Raw genomic sequence first — 16524 nt, 5'->3', positions numbered from 1 at the left:
AAAATAGCGTTTTCAGTGTATTATTTGCTCATTTGCGAAATTTGCGAAATTAGATCTACGCCAAAAACGCTTTTTGGCGAATTTTTTTCGATTAAAGTAGTTCTAGAGATTCCACTGTTTATTGATGTCAGGTGTTTAGTTTCGAATTGGTACACTGTCTATTTATTTACTTATCTTTTTTAGTTATTTCCTGTTATCTTAGAGGTAAATATTTTTGAATTAACATTAACTGATCAATATAATATGGTCGTGAACACTCTTCATTATTATTATATATTAAAACAAATTATAAAATTTTATATATTTTATTTTCGTTTTTAACTTCATTTATTTTTAGTTAGTATTGGAATTTTATTTATGAATCTAAACATCCGCGAAGTAACCAATTCGGTCTTTCTGGGCCTAAACTTTGCTTTGCTTTCGACTTTAGAAATGTGACTTAGTTAAAATGGATTCTATGATTGTGGCCTTGAGGAAACTTACGAAAGTTTCTGTTCGCGAAATTTTTCCACAGTATACTACAATAAACAATAGTCTCGTTTTTGGGTTTTCTAGCAACACAAGAAAATCCCTTCAACGTTGTTAAACATGGCATGGAAGGAATGGCTTTTTCAAAATTTGAGGTCTTGGTCAAAACATTTATGCCACGATTCCGGGTTTGGAAAAAGTAAAAAAATGAATTACAAAAATTCATTAAGAAACAGTATTTTTTATCATTTATGACTCTTTAGGGAATTAATTTGTAAATATGTAAATACTACTCCATTAGTTTGTTTGTAGATAGTATTGTTATTATCCATTGTCATTTTCTGCTATTTTTATGGAGAAACTTTAAAAATATCTTACCAATGATTTTCTTTAGGATTCCAACAGCTTTTCTTATGGGATAAAGAATTGGTCACTCAAGACAAATTATTTGGGGGAAATGGCTGACAAGAAATGATCTTTTCCATGCGTCTTTTGTTTCGTTGTATATACCCTTCTCTCCCTATAACAATAATCGCAAGAAGATATTCTCAGCCTAATAAATTCTGATCTGTTCACATTTGTTTTTTAGATATTAAAATTAAAAATCAGAGTTCAATATAAAAGACAAAGATGTCAATGGATGTAGCCTTGGGCTATTTTGAAGACGATGACGCAGTCGAGTACGATCTAACCAAACCTCCAATGTCCGGAATCGATTATATTAAACGCGTACAAGCGGAAGCAGCCCTTTGTCCGGACGTTGTTATCGCGGAACAACCCAAAAGTAGTGCATCGTTGGAAAGTAAGAAGAGCCCTGCGAAGAAGCGTGACCCTTTGAATAGGACTCGTGTGTTTCCTACGGAGGAGAGACAATTCAAAGTAGCAGAGGATTTCGCTTTTTTGAGACAGAAATTCAATCGCGTGAAAACAGACCCTTCGTCACTTTGTAGGCTATCCAAAGCGGTTCTCCCACCAGTTGGTTCACAGCAATCGTGGGGACGTTTTTGTTATGGGAAAGATTTCACGGGCACTTATTTTGACTTTTGTCTTAAAGGTGAAAGTGGACAATTGTTGAATGAGGGTACCAAAGGACAAGGTAGTGCACCGCTATTGAGTGTTTTGTTGAAACTAAAACAACCAATGGTGGTCAAATTATTGAAATATAATTTCTTGTTTTTGAATGTGGTGGGTTTCTCATACGATCAAAGCGTGTGGATACATTCCTTATTGGTTTGCCTCGATAAGCCTTTACCTTCAGAGGCAAGTTCAACAATTCGTGATTTGTGTAGGCGAGTCATGGAGATACGTAACCAACTTACGGAACCGATAAATGATAACATTCTCCATCAATTGAACTTGATCATTATTTTGATTACACGTTATTTTGGACAAGTGGACCTACTCGAGGAAAGTCATATAAATGATACTTATTACAAGTCTTGTTTACGGTCGAAAGAACGAGAAGCTTTTCGCAGGCTAGAAGAGAAGGAAGAAATCGATGAAGAAGAACCCATATGAATTTGTACTCAAATTATTCTCCTTGATACGCTAGATCAAATTTTTATATTCATGACGTAATCTTTTATACGGAAACACACGAAATACACCGGGCGTTCGCCACCAGTTTTGAATTTAAACAATGAAACTGGTGGCAAACGCCCGATATTTTTCGTGTATTTCCGTAAAAAGGATGACGCTGTGAAAATCAAGAATGGTATAAGCGACCTCCTTTTGTTTTTCGAACAAAGGTATGAATAGTGCTCACTTCATTGAGTTTTGAGTTTTTATCATAATTTTTCAAAATAAATAAAAATATTTTATAAAATTTCTTTTAGCTTTTGGCAATGGATAACTATTGTTACTGTTTTATTTTGTAGTTTGTATAAAATAGAAATAATGAAATTTCGTTATTCTTCTGTTCTTGTTTTGCCATGAAGTTTAGATGTAGGTAATTATTATGGTTTGGTCAGCTAAGAAAAAATTTAGCAAATGTGATTGACAATACTGCAATAAGATTTGACTTTCCATAGACACAATAGTAATACCAATTTGTTTCGTTTCAGTAAAAGAATAAATAAATAAAAATAAATAAAAAACAAAAAAAAATCACGATGGACAGAGAGCTTGATGTCTTCAGCAACTACAGGAGCATCACCAACAAAATTAAGAAACGATTCTTAAAGAAACCGAACTTTAATGAAGCGAGCGAACAATTTGCAACGCTGACACGCGTCTTGAAACACCAAGAATGTGCTCAGTATGCAGGTTTTTGTTGCTTGGCAAAAGCTCGTTGTGAAAATACTCTTGGCAACTGCGTGGCTGAAGCTGAAGCCCTACTGGAGGCTGCCAGGTATGTTGTTCTTTGTTTAACAAGATTTCAATTTCATGCTAGAGCTTGATGTGAACTCCAGTTTTAAGTTAGGAGGCTTTCCCTTCTCAAAAATCTGGATAATTCATCGAAATTTCAAGAATACGTGCTCAGGCGGTGTTTAAAATCTATTCTCCGTCTCAGGCGAAAAACCTTGCCTCGACCGCTGTGATTCATATTTGATCTGTTTCCGGGGGGGGGGGGCAGCTGGGCAAAATGACCGACGAGTATGTGCGGGCCCTAAGGGTACCTTTTCCAAGATGTTTAAAATGCACTGTAAGGGTCGGAAAAACTAGAGATGCACTGTAAGGGTAGAAATTTCAGAAAATTCTTGAAAAATCTAGATATTTGGCCCAAAAATGGAAGAATTTTGACAATTTTTTGCACGAAAAGGGTTGAAAATTTGGGGGGAAATGCACTCTAAGGGTATGATTTTCACCGACTTTTGCAGCACTGTAAGGGTGCAATTTTAAAAGCCCATTTTTGGCCCGCACATACCGTCAGTCCGCAAGCCCAGTCCCCCCCCCCCGGGATCTGTTTTCATTGGCTGAATCAAGAGCTCGGGTATTAATCATTATCCATCAGGGTTTTTTTTTTTAACTAAGATTCTTCTAAAATTTAAAAACAGTTAAGCGATATTTCGGTGGTGTCACCATTCTCAAGCTGAAAAAAAACCCGAAAAACTGAAAAAAACTGAATTTTTAGATGTAAATAGAAATTTGTGAAATCTGAAAGAAGACTTGTATTTTTTATAAGCTTGAGAATGGTGACACCACCGAAATATATCGCTTAACTGTTTTTAAATTTTAAAATTTGAAAAATGGCTTCAAATTATAACATAAGATTTTTCAGTTATTGAAAAAATAAACACAGAAAAAAAACACTGAAAATGTCCATATCTCTCCATGTCTTTCTACCTTTTTTGTTAAAACCTAGAAGGGTTACAATATTTCCCATCTTTCTTTGGACCAGGTTATTCTTCCAAGCGGAGAAAGTGAACATCGACGCCAAGTGTGCCGCGTTGGATGAACACTTACCTGAAGCTATTCATTGTTACAACCAAGCTGTCAAAGGATACTCTAAAGAAGGTAATGCTGAATCTTTGATTTACCGGGCAACATTTCAATTTTATACGTAAGAAGCTGTTCGATATTTACTTGGAATAGACGGGCGTGAGGCTTACTAGAGTCTTTTCCAAAAAGTATGTCAAGCATTAAAGCTTAAAGCCCTTAGGGATGAAGTGGAATCTTCAACCGTTTCCAAGCATGAAGCCTCTACGGCGCACTTGAAACGATGACTTGAATCTGTTGCTTTCTAAGTTTTCTCACCGCATTTTTTTTCGAAATCTAACATAGATTTTAAATCTTGCGTTTCTATGAAAACCACTCGGGTGGTTTTGTGTGAAAACCATGCTTATTTCCCCTTCAAGATATTCCTCACCAGCCCTTCACCTTCGGGTTTTATCCTTTAATGATTTCAACTAAACCACAATGATTAACAGATTTCATATACATTTTGTCTTTGACTTTCAGGCCGTCATGCTCAAGCATCCATCGTGGCATTGGAGCTCGCTCAAAATCTGCTCAGTATCGGACGTGCGGACGAAGCACACAATCATTTTGTACGCGCGGCCGAAATGCAACGCAAGACAAGCATCATGGATTCGTTATGCACGTTGCGAAAAGCGGCTTATTGTCAATTTTATTTGAACAATCTACCTGGTGCTTTAACTCACCTTTCGGAAGTCATGGAAATGATCTCATCCATGGTGGCACAGGATGCGAACAGTTTAACATACACTCTGCAAAGTATTCGACAATCAGTGGAAATCACTTTCGTTTTCATCATGTTATTATTGAAATCTTCACCAATGGAACTTAGTAATGAACATTCAAAAGTCATGGAAACTTATACTTGGGAAAACGAGGAAGAAAATAATCGAGTCTTACCAGAGGATTTGTTCTTGCTGATCCAGTCTGTCGTCATGGCAACTAATGCTAAAGACGTTGATACTTTAACTTACCTACAAGTTGAACTATATCCGCAACTGGATACAGTGCAGTGTGAATTGTTTCAGAAAATTATACACGAAACGAATGAATAGTAATTGATAATCGGTATTTGGAAATTAATTGAGCATTTTGATAATACAATTTTCGGTTGAAACAGCACTGGCAAGTGTACTGTCACTCAAAATTCCTTCGAAAAGGGGTTAGGCTTTGCTTGCATTTACTTGGTGTTATTTTTCTCAGCATTTATTATTGTTAATATGTGGAAACTGTGGAAATTGCTATATATAGTAGGGGGGAATTTGTTCCTTTTTTGAGGTCACTCGATTGTTTTGGTCAAAGCACTCGTTATACATTTTTGGAGAGCTACGCTAGAAAGCTTTCAGTACCTAACTCGAGATATTGACCTTCAAAAAGCGCTAAAACTGGACAAAACTGCTGTTTCTGGCTGAAAAACACTTTATTTAAGGGTTGATATCTCGGGTTATGTACAGAAATCACCTATACTTGCAATATATCTCTAATCTTAATTTTTTGAGAGCTTTCCAAAAATATACAACAGGTCTGCGTTTTCTCAAGCTAAAATTTTCATTAATTTTTGACCCTATGATTTTTGCGAGACCGAGACCGTCATATTTGTCCGAAAATCACACCAAAGTGTCCGAAAAAAAATTGGAACCTAAGTAATTTTGATTCCCCAACCCTTTGCTTTCCAAAAATGTAACAAGTGCTTTGACCAAATAATCGAGCGATTTTACAAAATACCCTCTACTAATATACTTCTACAACAACAATTCGTGTTTTATCGTAGTTTGATGGGTAGCACAAGTTCTTTGATCATAAGGGACTTTTTTTCTTCGAGGTTTGAACTGGTTTTCCATAAAAAGATATTTGTGATTAAGTATTCCTATCCGTTTTCAAGAGATTTTTCACGACTTTTTTGTGAGATTGACAAAAGGATGTTTCACCAAAATCGATCTACACTTTCACTCGTGTCCACGAGTCTGTTTAGGGGAGAGCAGAATACCATCATTGTTTTATAATTTATGATAATTTATACATAACATATGACCGCAGATGAAATATTTTTATACAAATTCAATGAATTCAAAATACAATGTTTATACTGAATATCCATTCATACTTTTCTTGATTGAAGTGAAATTCTGATTTCTTCTGAGATTTTTTTGATAGTCTAAGTGTATACACTTGTAGTGGTACGTATTTTGATGCAAACTTTGGTTAAGATTTTTAATCATTTTGATTTCTGGGATTTTATTTCTTGCGAGTCTCTCATATTGATTCTTCATTTATTTTTACAAAACGGACATTGTCTCATTCAAAGATAAGCCATGATTTATTCTTTGATTTATTAATGTTTGTTGAGATGGATAGGGTTTTCTCTAGTGAACTTTGATGTAGAATTGTTATTTATTTCAGCTAGTGCACCACAAACACCATTATGGCAACTCAAACAACTATCATTATACAACAACACGGCAATCCATACACAGAACAACCAAATCCACCGCCCCAACACGCCAGCATCGATCCTATCCAACCGACCTTCAATGATTCAACACCCGCCCAACCTGTAGATTACACCGCCCCTCAGCAACCTTATTATGTGGATATCCCAAAGGATTATACTAAAACTGGTGCCCCTTCTGAACAATCACCGCCCGCGTATAACGCCAATAGTGGATACACTGGATCGGCCGGAGGGCAACGTAATTTTGAATTCTTGAAAACTGTGGCTGGCATTCTGAACATCATCGCTCTTGTAAGATGAAATATTAATCAGAGTATTTCAGTGCTAAAAATACCTACATTCTTCGGGCCAGGGACTGTAGTTTAAATTGAAATTTCCATGAATGCCTGAAAATCTTGCTCGCGGTATTGAAAAATGACGTCATCATAAAATGCCCTAAAAAAGGTCTAAAACTTTTCGAATCGACTGCGGGTTTTTTGGTGGTTTTTGGGACCTCTTTCAGCCACCTCTGATTTATTTTTAGGTGACTGAGGCTATGAAATGATGTCTTTCTACTCTAGAGAAATTGAATACTTTATTCCCAAAGCCTGTGCTATAACTTCCTTAGATAGATTCCACTGGGTTATCGCTTTCAGTATTATGGTGTTAAAAAAATAGAGCTATCTTGACTAACTTGTGTATGTTGTAAATTTTTTTCCAGGTTTTGTTATTCACTGCGTGGATGGCGATGGCAGCATGGCGGGGCCACATTGGGTCCACATTTTATCTCTTGCATGTGGATGGTTCTTCATTTTTCTTCTTCACCATTCTTCTTCCCTTTTTCGTGAAAGTTGGATATTTATTACTTGTGGTGCTTGGGCTCATCAAATATAGATACATCGATAGACTTGACTGGAATTTTACTGTAAGTGAGATCATCTTAGGTTACATAATATCTTCCTTCTTTTCGAGTGTAAAACGAGTGATGCGCCTAAAAAGCCTGGAGCTGTCAATTATGTAGACTACTATCATCTGTATTGACTGTACTGTACAGCCACTAATTCAATTTTACAGAAAAGCGATATAACCACGTTTGTGTTAACTTTAGCAGTGCAACTTTTTCGGAACACGTAAGGCCTTTTCGAATTCTTGGCTTGAAATTTTTTCCATCTTTTACAATAAAGTTAACGTATTACTTCGAATAAACGCCCCTTTTAACGAAGCATTTTTAATGAACGCCCCAAAAAATAAACACCTGTCCTCTCTTCTACTCCTCTAAGAGGGGCGTTTGTTTGAAACAAATAGCTGTAAGAAAGTATGATATGAGAAAAAAAATTAAAAATAAGACGCTCGAAGTAATACTGTAAGATGAATTCAGTGAAAAATTACTTTATAGCCCTTTTGTTTAAAGCACATATGAATTTTTAGGTGATGGTGAATGACGGATTGAGTGGATTCTTCATGCTTGTTTCATCCTGTATCGTTGCCCGCAGAGTGGAAGAACACCTATGTCTCAATCATAATTGTACCATCATTCAAACAGCTGCAGTAAGTAACTACACCCACACTGTCTCCCGATTTCTCGACTAGAAGTATTTCGTATTTAGGTTTAGTGTCTCCCATTTTATATTCTAAGCCTTACAACATTTTTGATCTTTCCTATCTTGAGATCGCGTATGGCGGGTTTTAAGTCTAATAATGTTAAAACTCTACATTCAACAAAAAGTAAGTTTTTTAACTGTTTTTAATATTTTGTAGGCAAATCCTCTTTTTTTCAAATATTGTGACCATGATTGTATCATTCCAGGAAATTTTCTTATCCACAAAGACAGGATCAATCCCAACTATCTTTAACTTTAGTTTCGAAGCATCCAATATACCGGGTGTTTCAAAAAAAAGTGAACACGTTTGAAGTTAGATTATGAGAAAACTAAAACAAGCTAGATGCTGAATGGACCTACCTGATGATGAGAGTTAGATAGCAATGCGAGGAGAAAAATGAAAAAAATCAGTCAGAAAATATAGTGTTTAGCGAAAATGCATAACGTAATAAATTCATCATTGATTGTTGATGGAGGAGAGGGAAGGGTTGTAGGGAAAAAATAAATAGAAAGTTCTGGTCACAAAATTCAGTTTTATTGACAATTGAATAACGCTTGATGGTGAGCATTGTTATCAATAATGTTTTTGTGTGAAAAATATAGAAATATAAGGAAATTTAAGGCATTTTCAACCGGAAAAAATTTTTTCTCAAAAATCGGACTCGGCCATGTTTTGGGCATTTTTAATGCGCATATTTGAGCAAAAAATCAGAAAAAACTAATGATAAAATCTCGAGAAAATGCCAAAAAAACAGTTTTTCCGGCATATTTCCGGCATTTTCAGCCGGAAAAAAATGTTTTTCGAAAATCGGGCTCCGTCACATTTTTGGTATTGTCATTTTGCATCAGTGTGCAAAATTTCATAAAAAAAATATAAAGTACCAGGCCGCCAATCTCGCACTTATTTCTACCATATGTGTAAAAATCGTAAATATACCATATGTGTAGATATTAGAATCCGTAAATCTACTATATGTGTAGATATTGTAAATCTACCATATGTGTAGATATGTAAAAATCCATAAATCTACCATATTAGTAGTTGAGGTATAAATACTATCCAGACAATTCTAAAAAGAATGACAAATAACTATTAAAAAGCGACAAAAAGAACGACAAAAAGAACGACAAACCTTAACCCTAAGCCTAACTATCAAAGAACGACATATTTCAACCCTAACCCTAACTATCAAAGAACGAAACGACATATTTATAAGGAAAAAGTCCAATGAAAATCCAGAAAAACGGCGATTTCCAGCAAAAACTATTTTGTACCATTGTGCCAAAAAAAAAACAGAAAAAAGTAATGAGCCAATCCTAAGAAAAGCTGGTAACAGACGAACATGGGTTAATTCAGGGGGGTACTAAGTTGTGGTACTGGACCAGTGCTGAAAAGTTGTACTTTCTTGTTTTTTGAAATTTATCTGAGACCACCACCACTTAGTACCCTGGTACTAAGTTGAATTTACCCCTTAAAATAGGTGTACCACCCCTTAGTGCCCGGTACCATCTTGATATAACCATTGAGAAATGACACCACCTTTAAGTACCCTGTACTAAGTTGATTTTCCCCCTCAAAATAGGTATGCACCCTTTATTTCTTAGTAATAGTACTTTCTGGTACACCTACTTTAAATTTTCTAAACTTTCTTTCTTTTTAACTTCATTTTTTGTGGAAATTTCAAACTCATTTTAGGCCAAAATCAATTATAGAATCTGAAAGCTCTTGAAAAACTATATAGAAGACTTTTTTCAACATAGCTGTTCAAGAGCTTTCAGATTCTATAATAATTGGTTTTGGCCTAAAATGAGTTTGAAATTTCCATAAAAAATGAGCTCTTGGGCTTTACCCTTGGTTTTCATTAAATGGGTCCAGAAATAAAGGCTACCCCTAAAATTTTTCTGGGCCACCCTTTTAATATCAATCCACAGGGTATTAGGCATGTCTGGTCCTAATTTGGTGCTTTGTTCCAAATTTGCACGATAATTACACTAATCAGGCTATGCCCCCCCCCAATAATTTTTTCAAAAATGGTTATTTTGCAAAATGCAAAGTTTTTCTTTTTTGATTTGTCATAATTGTCTTTATGTGCATGTTTTGAGTGTATTTTTAAGCAATCTAGAGCTCATATTTTCAAAATTTTCTCCCTCGGGCCAAACCATGGTTGGCCCTCGCGGTGTCAATAAACTTCAGCCCCCCCCCAATATGAAAATGCTTCCTACGGCACTGCTTACCTTATCAGACCAACACCCGGCACTGGCCCCCACAACTTAGTACCGACCCCCCCCCTGGTTAATTTAAAGGACCTCCACCGGGGTACCCGGAGGTAGGTCGAAAAATGTTTTAAATCCAAACTTTTCGCCTTTCAAAGGAGGAAAGGCTAACTTAATTTTTGAGCTATCATACTTCAAATTTGCTTCACGTGTTCAAAGTTATAAAGAAAATTTGAAAAAATCACCTTTCGAAAAAGCGTCATTTTTGAGTAATCTTAAAGTATGAGAGCTCAAAATTCAAATCATTCTTTCCTCCTTCGAATGGCGAAAAGTTTGAATTTATAACATTTTTAGTTTCCCCACAAACTAACTTCAAAGGTGTACACTTTTTCCTGAAACACCCTGTATATGGTTTTATTACAAGAAAGTAGAGGTACAATGCTGGACAAAAGGTTTGTAGACTTCTGCAATATTTGCAAAATACTTCAATATCGATCAAAAACAAGTTCCCAAGAGGCTCTGGGTGCTTTCCAAACCTATCCAAAGCTGTTCAAAGTCTATCAAAGTCATCCACTGCAGTCTAACCGCAAGGGCAAACCACAAGGGCTTGGTTAACTGGCTTACACCAGTATCAAAACGCTGATTTTTTGCTTGTGGTTCCCTCAAAAGCAATTCAAAAGCAATGCAACGACTTCAAAAGTGTTTTTCTTAACTTCCATCCCCTTTCAGACACATTGAAGAGTCATTTTGCTCTATTTCTCATCATTTTTTACTGAAATTCCATTTGTCTACAACCTTTTGTCCGGCATTGTACCTTTAAGGGAAAGAAAGCAATATTACAAACAGGTTATTTCTTCTCATTTTCAGGCATTTGGATTCCTTTCATCATTCATGTTCGCTGGCATCGTAGCTTATTATTTCAAAAGATGGAAGCAAGGACCTCCTGTTCACCAATGAAACAAATGAACATTCAAAGCAAGAAATGAATCGTTTTTGGGAGAAACTAATTTATTTTCTGAGGATAATAAGTCATCATGGTGGTTATAATTTACAACATCAATGAAGATCGATATTTAAAAAAAGAATTGATAATGATTACAAATTTGATGTCGCCTCAATCGCCAACCTGAAGGTGGAAAAAATGAATATGTTTCACGATAAAAGATAATATCATATCTGATGACGATAATGTCAAAATAATACATTGATTTTGTTTGTACTTCTCAGATTCACTGATTATTATGAAGTTTTTACAAAAGTAATACCTGGGGTGGTGGGGGAAAACCATTTCCTGGGTCTAAAAAAAATCCTAGATTGGCATCACCTATGAGCTTGAAGCGTTATTTAACATAATCAACTTACCTGTCATTAGGTTTGCTCTTCATCGTCAAAACTGATGCCCAACGCTTTGAGTTGCTCACGATATTTCGCCACACGATCATCTGAGGAAAGATAAGAACGAATCTTTGTGAAAGGAAAGCCTTAACACTGGGATAATGGGGTAACATCGACCAACCGCGAGGATCTGTAACTTTAGATTTAAAAAGGCCTAAACAGACATTCTAGTAGAACAAATTCAAAAAACTTAGAGCAAGATTGGTTAGCAAATGGAAAAGAAAAACTTTTTTTGGCTATTCATCAGCACGAAATCGAACACAATCTAACACCGGTCTGATTTAAAACATGTGACTGATATGAAACGGGAACCATTATGTAAAAACTGAAACTTTCAGAACCATTACTTACTTTTATTCTTTCCTTTGGTTTTCTTAGCAGGTGGTTGTTCCTCCTCCTTAACCATTACAGATTTCTCCTCTTTTTTCGATACCGGTAAAATATCTTCGAACATTTTCCTCTTTTTATCCTGTTTCTCCTTAATCTCTCTCATTTTGCGCGCCTGTTGGTTGATCTCACAATTACACAGCACAATACGTCCATATAAATCTGATTCCAATCTCGATTTATTCTGAGTTAACTCAGTTTTAATAAAGTCTTTAGATTCTTCTCCAACGTTTTTCCATAAAGCATCAATTACTCGACTACCAAATTTATCGCTCGCTAATACCGCGAATTTCCCTCGAAACATATCAGATAAAGAGTTCTTCATTTTCTTTTTAATATTTGTGTTACTGAGAAAGCTCTCGAAAACGTGATTCCCACTTGGGTGACACGCGATTGTTGTTAACTCTTCCTTATTCAAACTCAACAAACTTTTAGCAATCATTTGACATTTCTTGAAGGATAGACAACTTTTCAACAAACAAGCACCGTGGTAATTGATTGCATCGTTCTTCAAAGAATGGTCGGGTTCTCCGCTCGGTATAAGCTCAACTTTGTAAAAAATATCATGAGTCATCATAGAGAGGACTAATTTGCAGAACGATTTTTCCATCTTTTCTGGATCTTCAGGGATATGTAAAGAACGCGTCAACGTCTCAATGAACTTCTCTTCTTGGTCTGATAAACCTAGCCTGGATATCGATTCAGCCACTCGAACGATACAACCCATGTGGCCAGCGGCTAAGATATCTTCAGTAAACTTTGATAATTTACGAATGAATGGTTTGGCCTACAATAAAATGATTAAATCAGTCTACAATGAATGCTAGTAATTAGTTTAAAGCTATTTTCTGATTGTTACGGCACGGGTATCATAAGTATGTAACTTTGTCCACATAAAAAGCTAAGAGGTTTCAGATGGCGTTTGAAACAAAGGTCTTTAATTTTGCGGTCGTGGAAATCAACTAAGTTTGCATAATTTCGCTGACCTAGCACTTCATAATTCGCATAATTCGTTAATTTCCCATTTGCTGGTCTGATAAAAGTGAAACAAAACCCCTCCGAAAGTCACAAAGAACATGTACATATACTGACCCTACGGATCCAAAATACGGTTAAAACAATGAGAGGGATTTTGTTGCATTACCGATGAATTTCTAAAGAAAATGCATTGTAGGCAAGTCCCCACACAACAAAGGAATATGCGTACCTTTTTCTTTTTATCCATACATCTGAGCATGGTTTGTACCAGGAAGTTAGCGATAGGGTGGATACTGAGTGAGACCAACATCTTCAACATACACCGTACGGTGAGGTTGTCAAACGTCTCTTCATCGGCTGTTTGTAAAAGCACTTCGAATAAATGGCTACCTACTTGATCCGTTAACACGACTGGTAATCTGAAAAAGTAAATAAAAACATCGAACTAAAAAAAAGTTCACGCAGCTAAACATAAGCTCATAGTAGATTATCCACTCTGCGTATAACATGCTCTGCTCTTAAAGGGATATGGCTAATTTACGATCTGAGCTGAGTAGTTCAGCCAAAACATTCAAAAGCACGTTTTCTTTTGCTTGAAAATGAAAGCAAAAGTGAGTGGGTTCTAATGTTTATGTTTACGATTGGCACTTGTTTTTGGAGCCATTATTTTGCTTAAGCCAATCATGACGCTCAAAAGCTTATGAAAAGTTCATCCAAAAACTGAATAAAAAGTCCAAAAGCGAACGGCGAACCTGAGCAACGTCATATTATGTACCACCACGGAGTAGTCAGAATCCGTTCGGAGTTAGGCTAAACATTGGTCATGAAAGGTGTTGTTCAGTGCTCCTTTCTGGATGATAATTGATTTTTCAACGCTTTCAAAACGGAATCCCACTCCTTCGCCCTTCCTCGAACTCTCACAATAATCAGTCAGTAAATTATCAACTAAAACATTGTTTGTTCCTAATTTACTTTTGGTGATGTTGGATCGATATTGAGACCTCCTGTCTCATAAAATATTCGATCGATGTTAGAAAATACAAAAAACATCTTACTTATGAAAAGTGTCTTCATCTTCTTCTTCTTCACTTTCGTCGCTATCATCCACACCTTCTCCACCATCTTTGTTGTTTGGTGACGTCATCTCAATCCTGGCTTTTCGAACGATCAATTCGGTCATCTGTGCGAATTTCTCAGTGCTGACTTTCTAGAAAAGAAGTAGTAGATACTTGTAAACATATTCTTTTTCATGATATATAAAAGGAGCCTCGCCACGAATACACAAAAGAATTTCTCAAAATTGTGCTAGGGCGGCGCCGATAGGGGAGAAAGCTGTTTTTTCTTTTGTTTAAATTGTTATGGAAGCAAATCATGTCATTTCAGCTTCATTCCAAAGTGTTTCATATTCAAATATACGCTTTTTCATAAGAACAATGTACTCTAATTGTACTCTAGAGGTTGAAGGTCTTAATGAAGTGGTTTTCCTACCTGTAGTGTGATAACGAGAACCTGCAAGACAGGACTGGCTGTTCGATGACATAATAATTCACCGAAGTTATCATCATCTTTGATCGTTTTTAAAAACCTCCGATACATTTTGTGAAAGGAATCTGGGACTTCACTGGTGGTTACAGAGTCTTTCAAGTTTACTGAAAAACAAATGAAATAAAGCCAGATTTGTCAAAAACTTAGATTGACGAGCTGTTTAACACCTACTGTTCATCTGCAAAATAAAGAGGAAAGCACCATTCTTACAAAAAGAGTGTACATGTGCATCAATAACAATATCCAGTTATGAAAATATCAAGAACACATTGTCAAAACCATATGAGCGTTATTTAAAGTTTGAACTCACCACTATTTTGGAACATCTGAGGATGTTGTGGCTTTTTTTTCTTCTTTTTCACTTTCTTCGACTCTCGAGAAATTCGTGATTTGGTTATCGTTTCTGGAACCTGAACACCGCTCAAGGTTTGAAGCAAGGTGCTCAAAACATGACTTCCATACGTATCTCTCAAGAAGACGTCAACTTGTTTCTTAATATTCTTACAGAGACCAAGAAAAGCGTCTGCCACTGATTCCTCCGTTATGTGTTTTATAATTTCTTTGCAAAACAATTCTACAACATGACTGGCGAAACGATCAGTGCATAGTGTCTCCACTTCTTTTTCCATCAACAAAATCAAAGTTTCATATTGAGTATCGCTCAACAAAGGAATCAATTGTTCTAAAACACGACTTGTGATAGGATGTCGACCCAATTGCATACCTTCTTTCTCGACTTCCAGAAAGACATTTTTAACAAATGCTTCTTTATGATTTCCATCTTCAAATGCATCCTCCAGAAGAACTTGTTCAACACGCTTGAAGTAACTAATTACCTCCTCTTTCAATCGACCACTCTTTTTATCATCTTCTGCATTTTCCTCTTCTTGTTTACTTTTCTCAGACATTTTTTTCGAGAAGCTGAAATGAAAAAAAACATCATGGTTTTCCTACTTTCATATCAGAACGACAAATCCACAAAAAAAGATTGTACTAATTCACTATGCACACAGAAAATATCAAGTAAACACAGCGAGCGACGAGCGTAAGTGCCCTATAAAATGTTGATAGATGTTCTTATTTCTCTTTTTATTCATTAAAAAAATGTTTTTCTATTTTGAAATTCAATATATAAAAGAAATAAGATTATACAATTGCCTTATCATTTTTTATGTTTTAGGCTGTTATAGTTACCCACGCAATACAAAGAAGACAAACGAAGAAGACAAAAATACAGCGTTGGGAGCGATCACTAAAGGAGCAAGATTGCCCTTCCGGATAACAGAAGACCTGACAAAAGGTGAAAGGAAGACAATTAAGGAGTGGTGTATGAAAGCCCAAGAAATAAATAATTCATTAGAGGACACAAACTTCAAATTTAAAGTCAGGGGGAGCCCTAGGAAAAAATTGTAAACTGAACAAAGAGCCGTTCATAGAGGCCCATGTGCTAGCATAGTGGCCTGCGAACTTGTATAGCATTATTATTATTATAATACGCCAAAATGAAAAAATGATCTAAAATTGCTTGTCCCACAGCCACTTTCTGTTTTGTTTACTTGAGTTCTTTGTGGCATTTACATGAGATCGAAGCAAAAGCTATGCAAACATCTAATTCGAAATCCGTGTACCGTGAAGTCGGGTAACTTGCATCAGTGGAGGCTAACATGCATAGCCCTCAAATGACTGACCAATCAAAGCAGCAAAATTTCAAAACAAATGAACTACGCAGATCAGCTCGTAGCTCAACTCATCAGGGCTCGAAATAACGGTCGGACATCGGACATTGTCCGACACAAATAGCTTCATGTCCAACCCAAAAATCATAATTTTCAAGCTAAAGCAACCCTGATCGGACATTTTGTCCGACCCACTTGAAATCGTTATTTCAAGCCTTGTGTCATAAAAGTAAGAAAAGAGTTTAAACGTTTTGATTTTGAATTAGTAATCTTCAAAAACCCAGACCTCAAAACCCAGCCTTTAGTATTAAGCATAAAAAGTTTATAATACGATTGATCAAGGTTGAGTATTTTACTGGTAAATTTCATGTTTCAACAGGAAACAGTGTTGTGAGGATGAAATCACCCTGCT

General features: G+C 36.0%; 4 protein-coding genes across 4 annotated transcripts; 3 read left to right on the top strand and 1 right to left on the bottom strand.

The window, feature by feature from the left end:
• Positions 1-1022: 1022 nt before the first annotated feature.
• Positions 1023-2378, top strand: LOC136808424 (gem-associated protein 2-like). Its single transcript, XM_067064961.1, has one exon. The coding sequence runs from the start codon at positions 1099-1101 to the stop codon at positions 1984-1986; it is 888 nt and encodes a 295-aa protein (XP_066921062.1). The 5' UTR covers positions 1023-1098; the 3' UTR covers positions 1987-2378.
• Positions 2379-2530: 152 nt separating this feature from the next.
• On the top strand, positions 2531-5976 carry LOC136808423 (40-kDa huntingtin-associated protein-like). The gene is made up of 3 exons (XM_067064960.1): positions 2531-2818; positions 3809-3924; positions 4369-5976. The coding sequence occupies exons 1-3, from the start codon at positions 2580-2582 to the stop codon at positions 4938-4940; spliced, it is 927 nt and encodes a 308-aa protein (XP_066921061.1). The 5' UTR covers positions 2531-2579; the 3' UTR covers positions 4941-5976.
• Positions 5977-6027: 51 nt separating this feature from the next.
• LOC136808422 (CKLF-like MARVEL transmembrane domain-containing protein 4) lies at positions 6028-11357 on the top strand. Its single transcript, XM_067064959.1, has 5 exons — positions 6028-6062; positions 6286-6628; positions 7038-7241; positions 7745-7864; positions 10999-11357. The coding sequence occupies exons 2-5, from the start codon at positions 6308-6310 to the stop codon at positions 11086-11088; spliced, it is 735 nt and encodes a 244-aa protein (XP_066921060.1). The 5' UTR covers positions 6028-6062; positions 6286-6307; the 3' UTR covers positions 11089-11357.
• On the bottom strand, positions 11119-15365 carry LOC136808421 (nucleolar protein 9-like). The gene is made up of 7 exons (XM_067064958.1): positions 14747-15365; positions 14380-14540; positions 13947-14098; positions 13121-13310; positions 11878-12700; positions 11494-11573; positions 11119-11257 (listed from the first exon to the last, which is right to left on the bottom strand). The coding sequence occupies exons 1-6, from the start codon at positions 15342-15344 to the stop codon at positions 11500-11502; spliced, it is 1998 nt and encodes a 665-aa protein (XP_066921059.1). The 5' UTR covers positions 15345-15365; the 3' UTR covers positions 11119-11257; positions 11494-11499.
• Between the last annotated feature and the right edge of the window lie 1159 nt (positions 15366-16524).

Source organism: Clytia hemisphaerica, unplaced genomic scaffold (genome assembly GCF_902728285.1).
Source record: "Clytia hemisphaerica strain Z4C2 unplaced genomic scaffold, Clytia hemisphaerica genome assembly, whole genome shotgun sequence".
NCBI lineage: Eukaryota > Metazoa > Cnidaria > Hydrozoa > Leptothecata > Clytiidae > Clytia > Clytia hemisphaerica.
The sequence above is the reverse complement of the archived record's forward strand: the minus strand, read 5'-3'. Positions and strand labels throughout refer to the sequence as shown.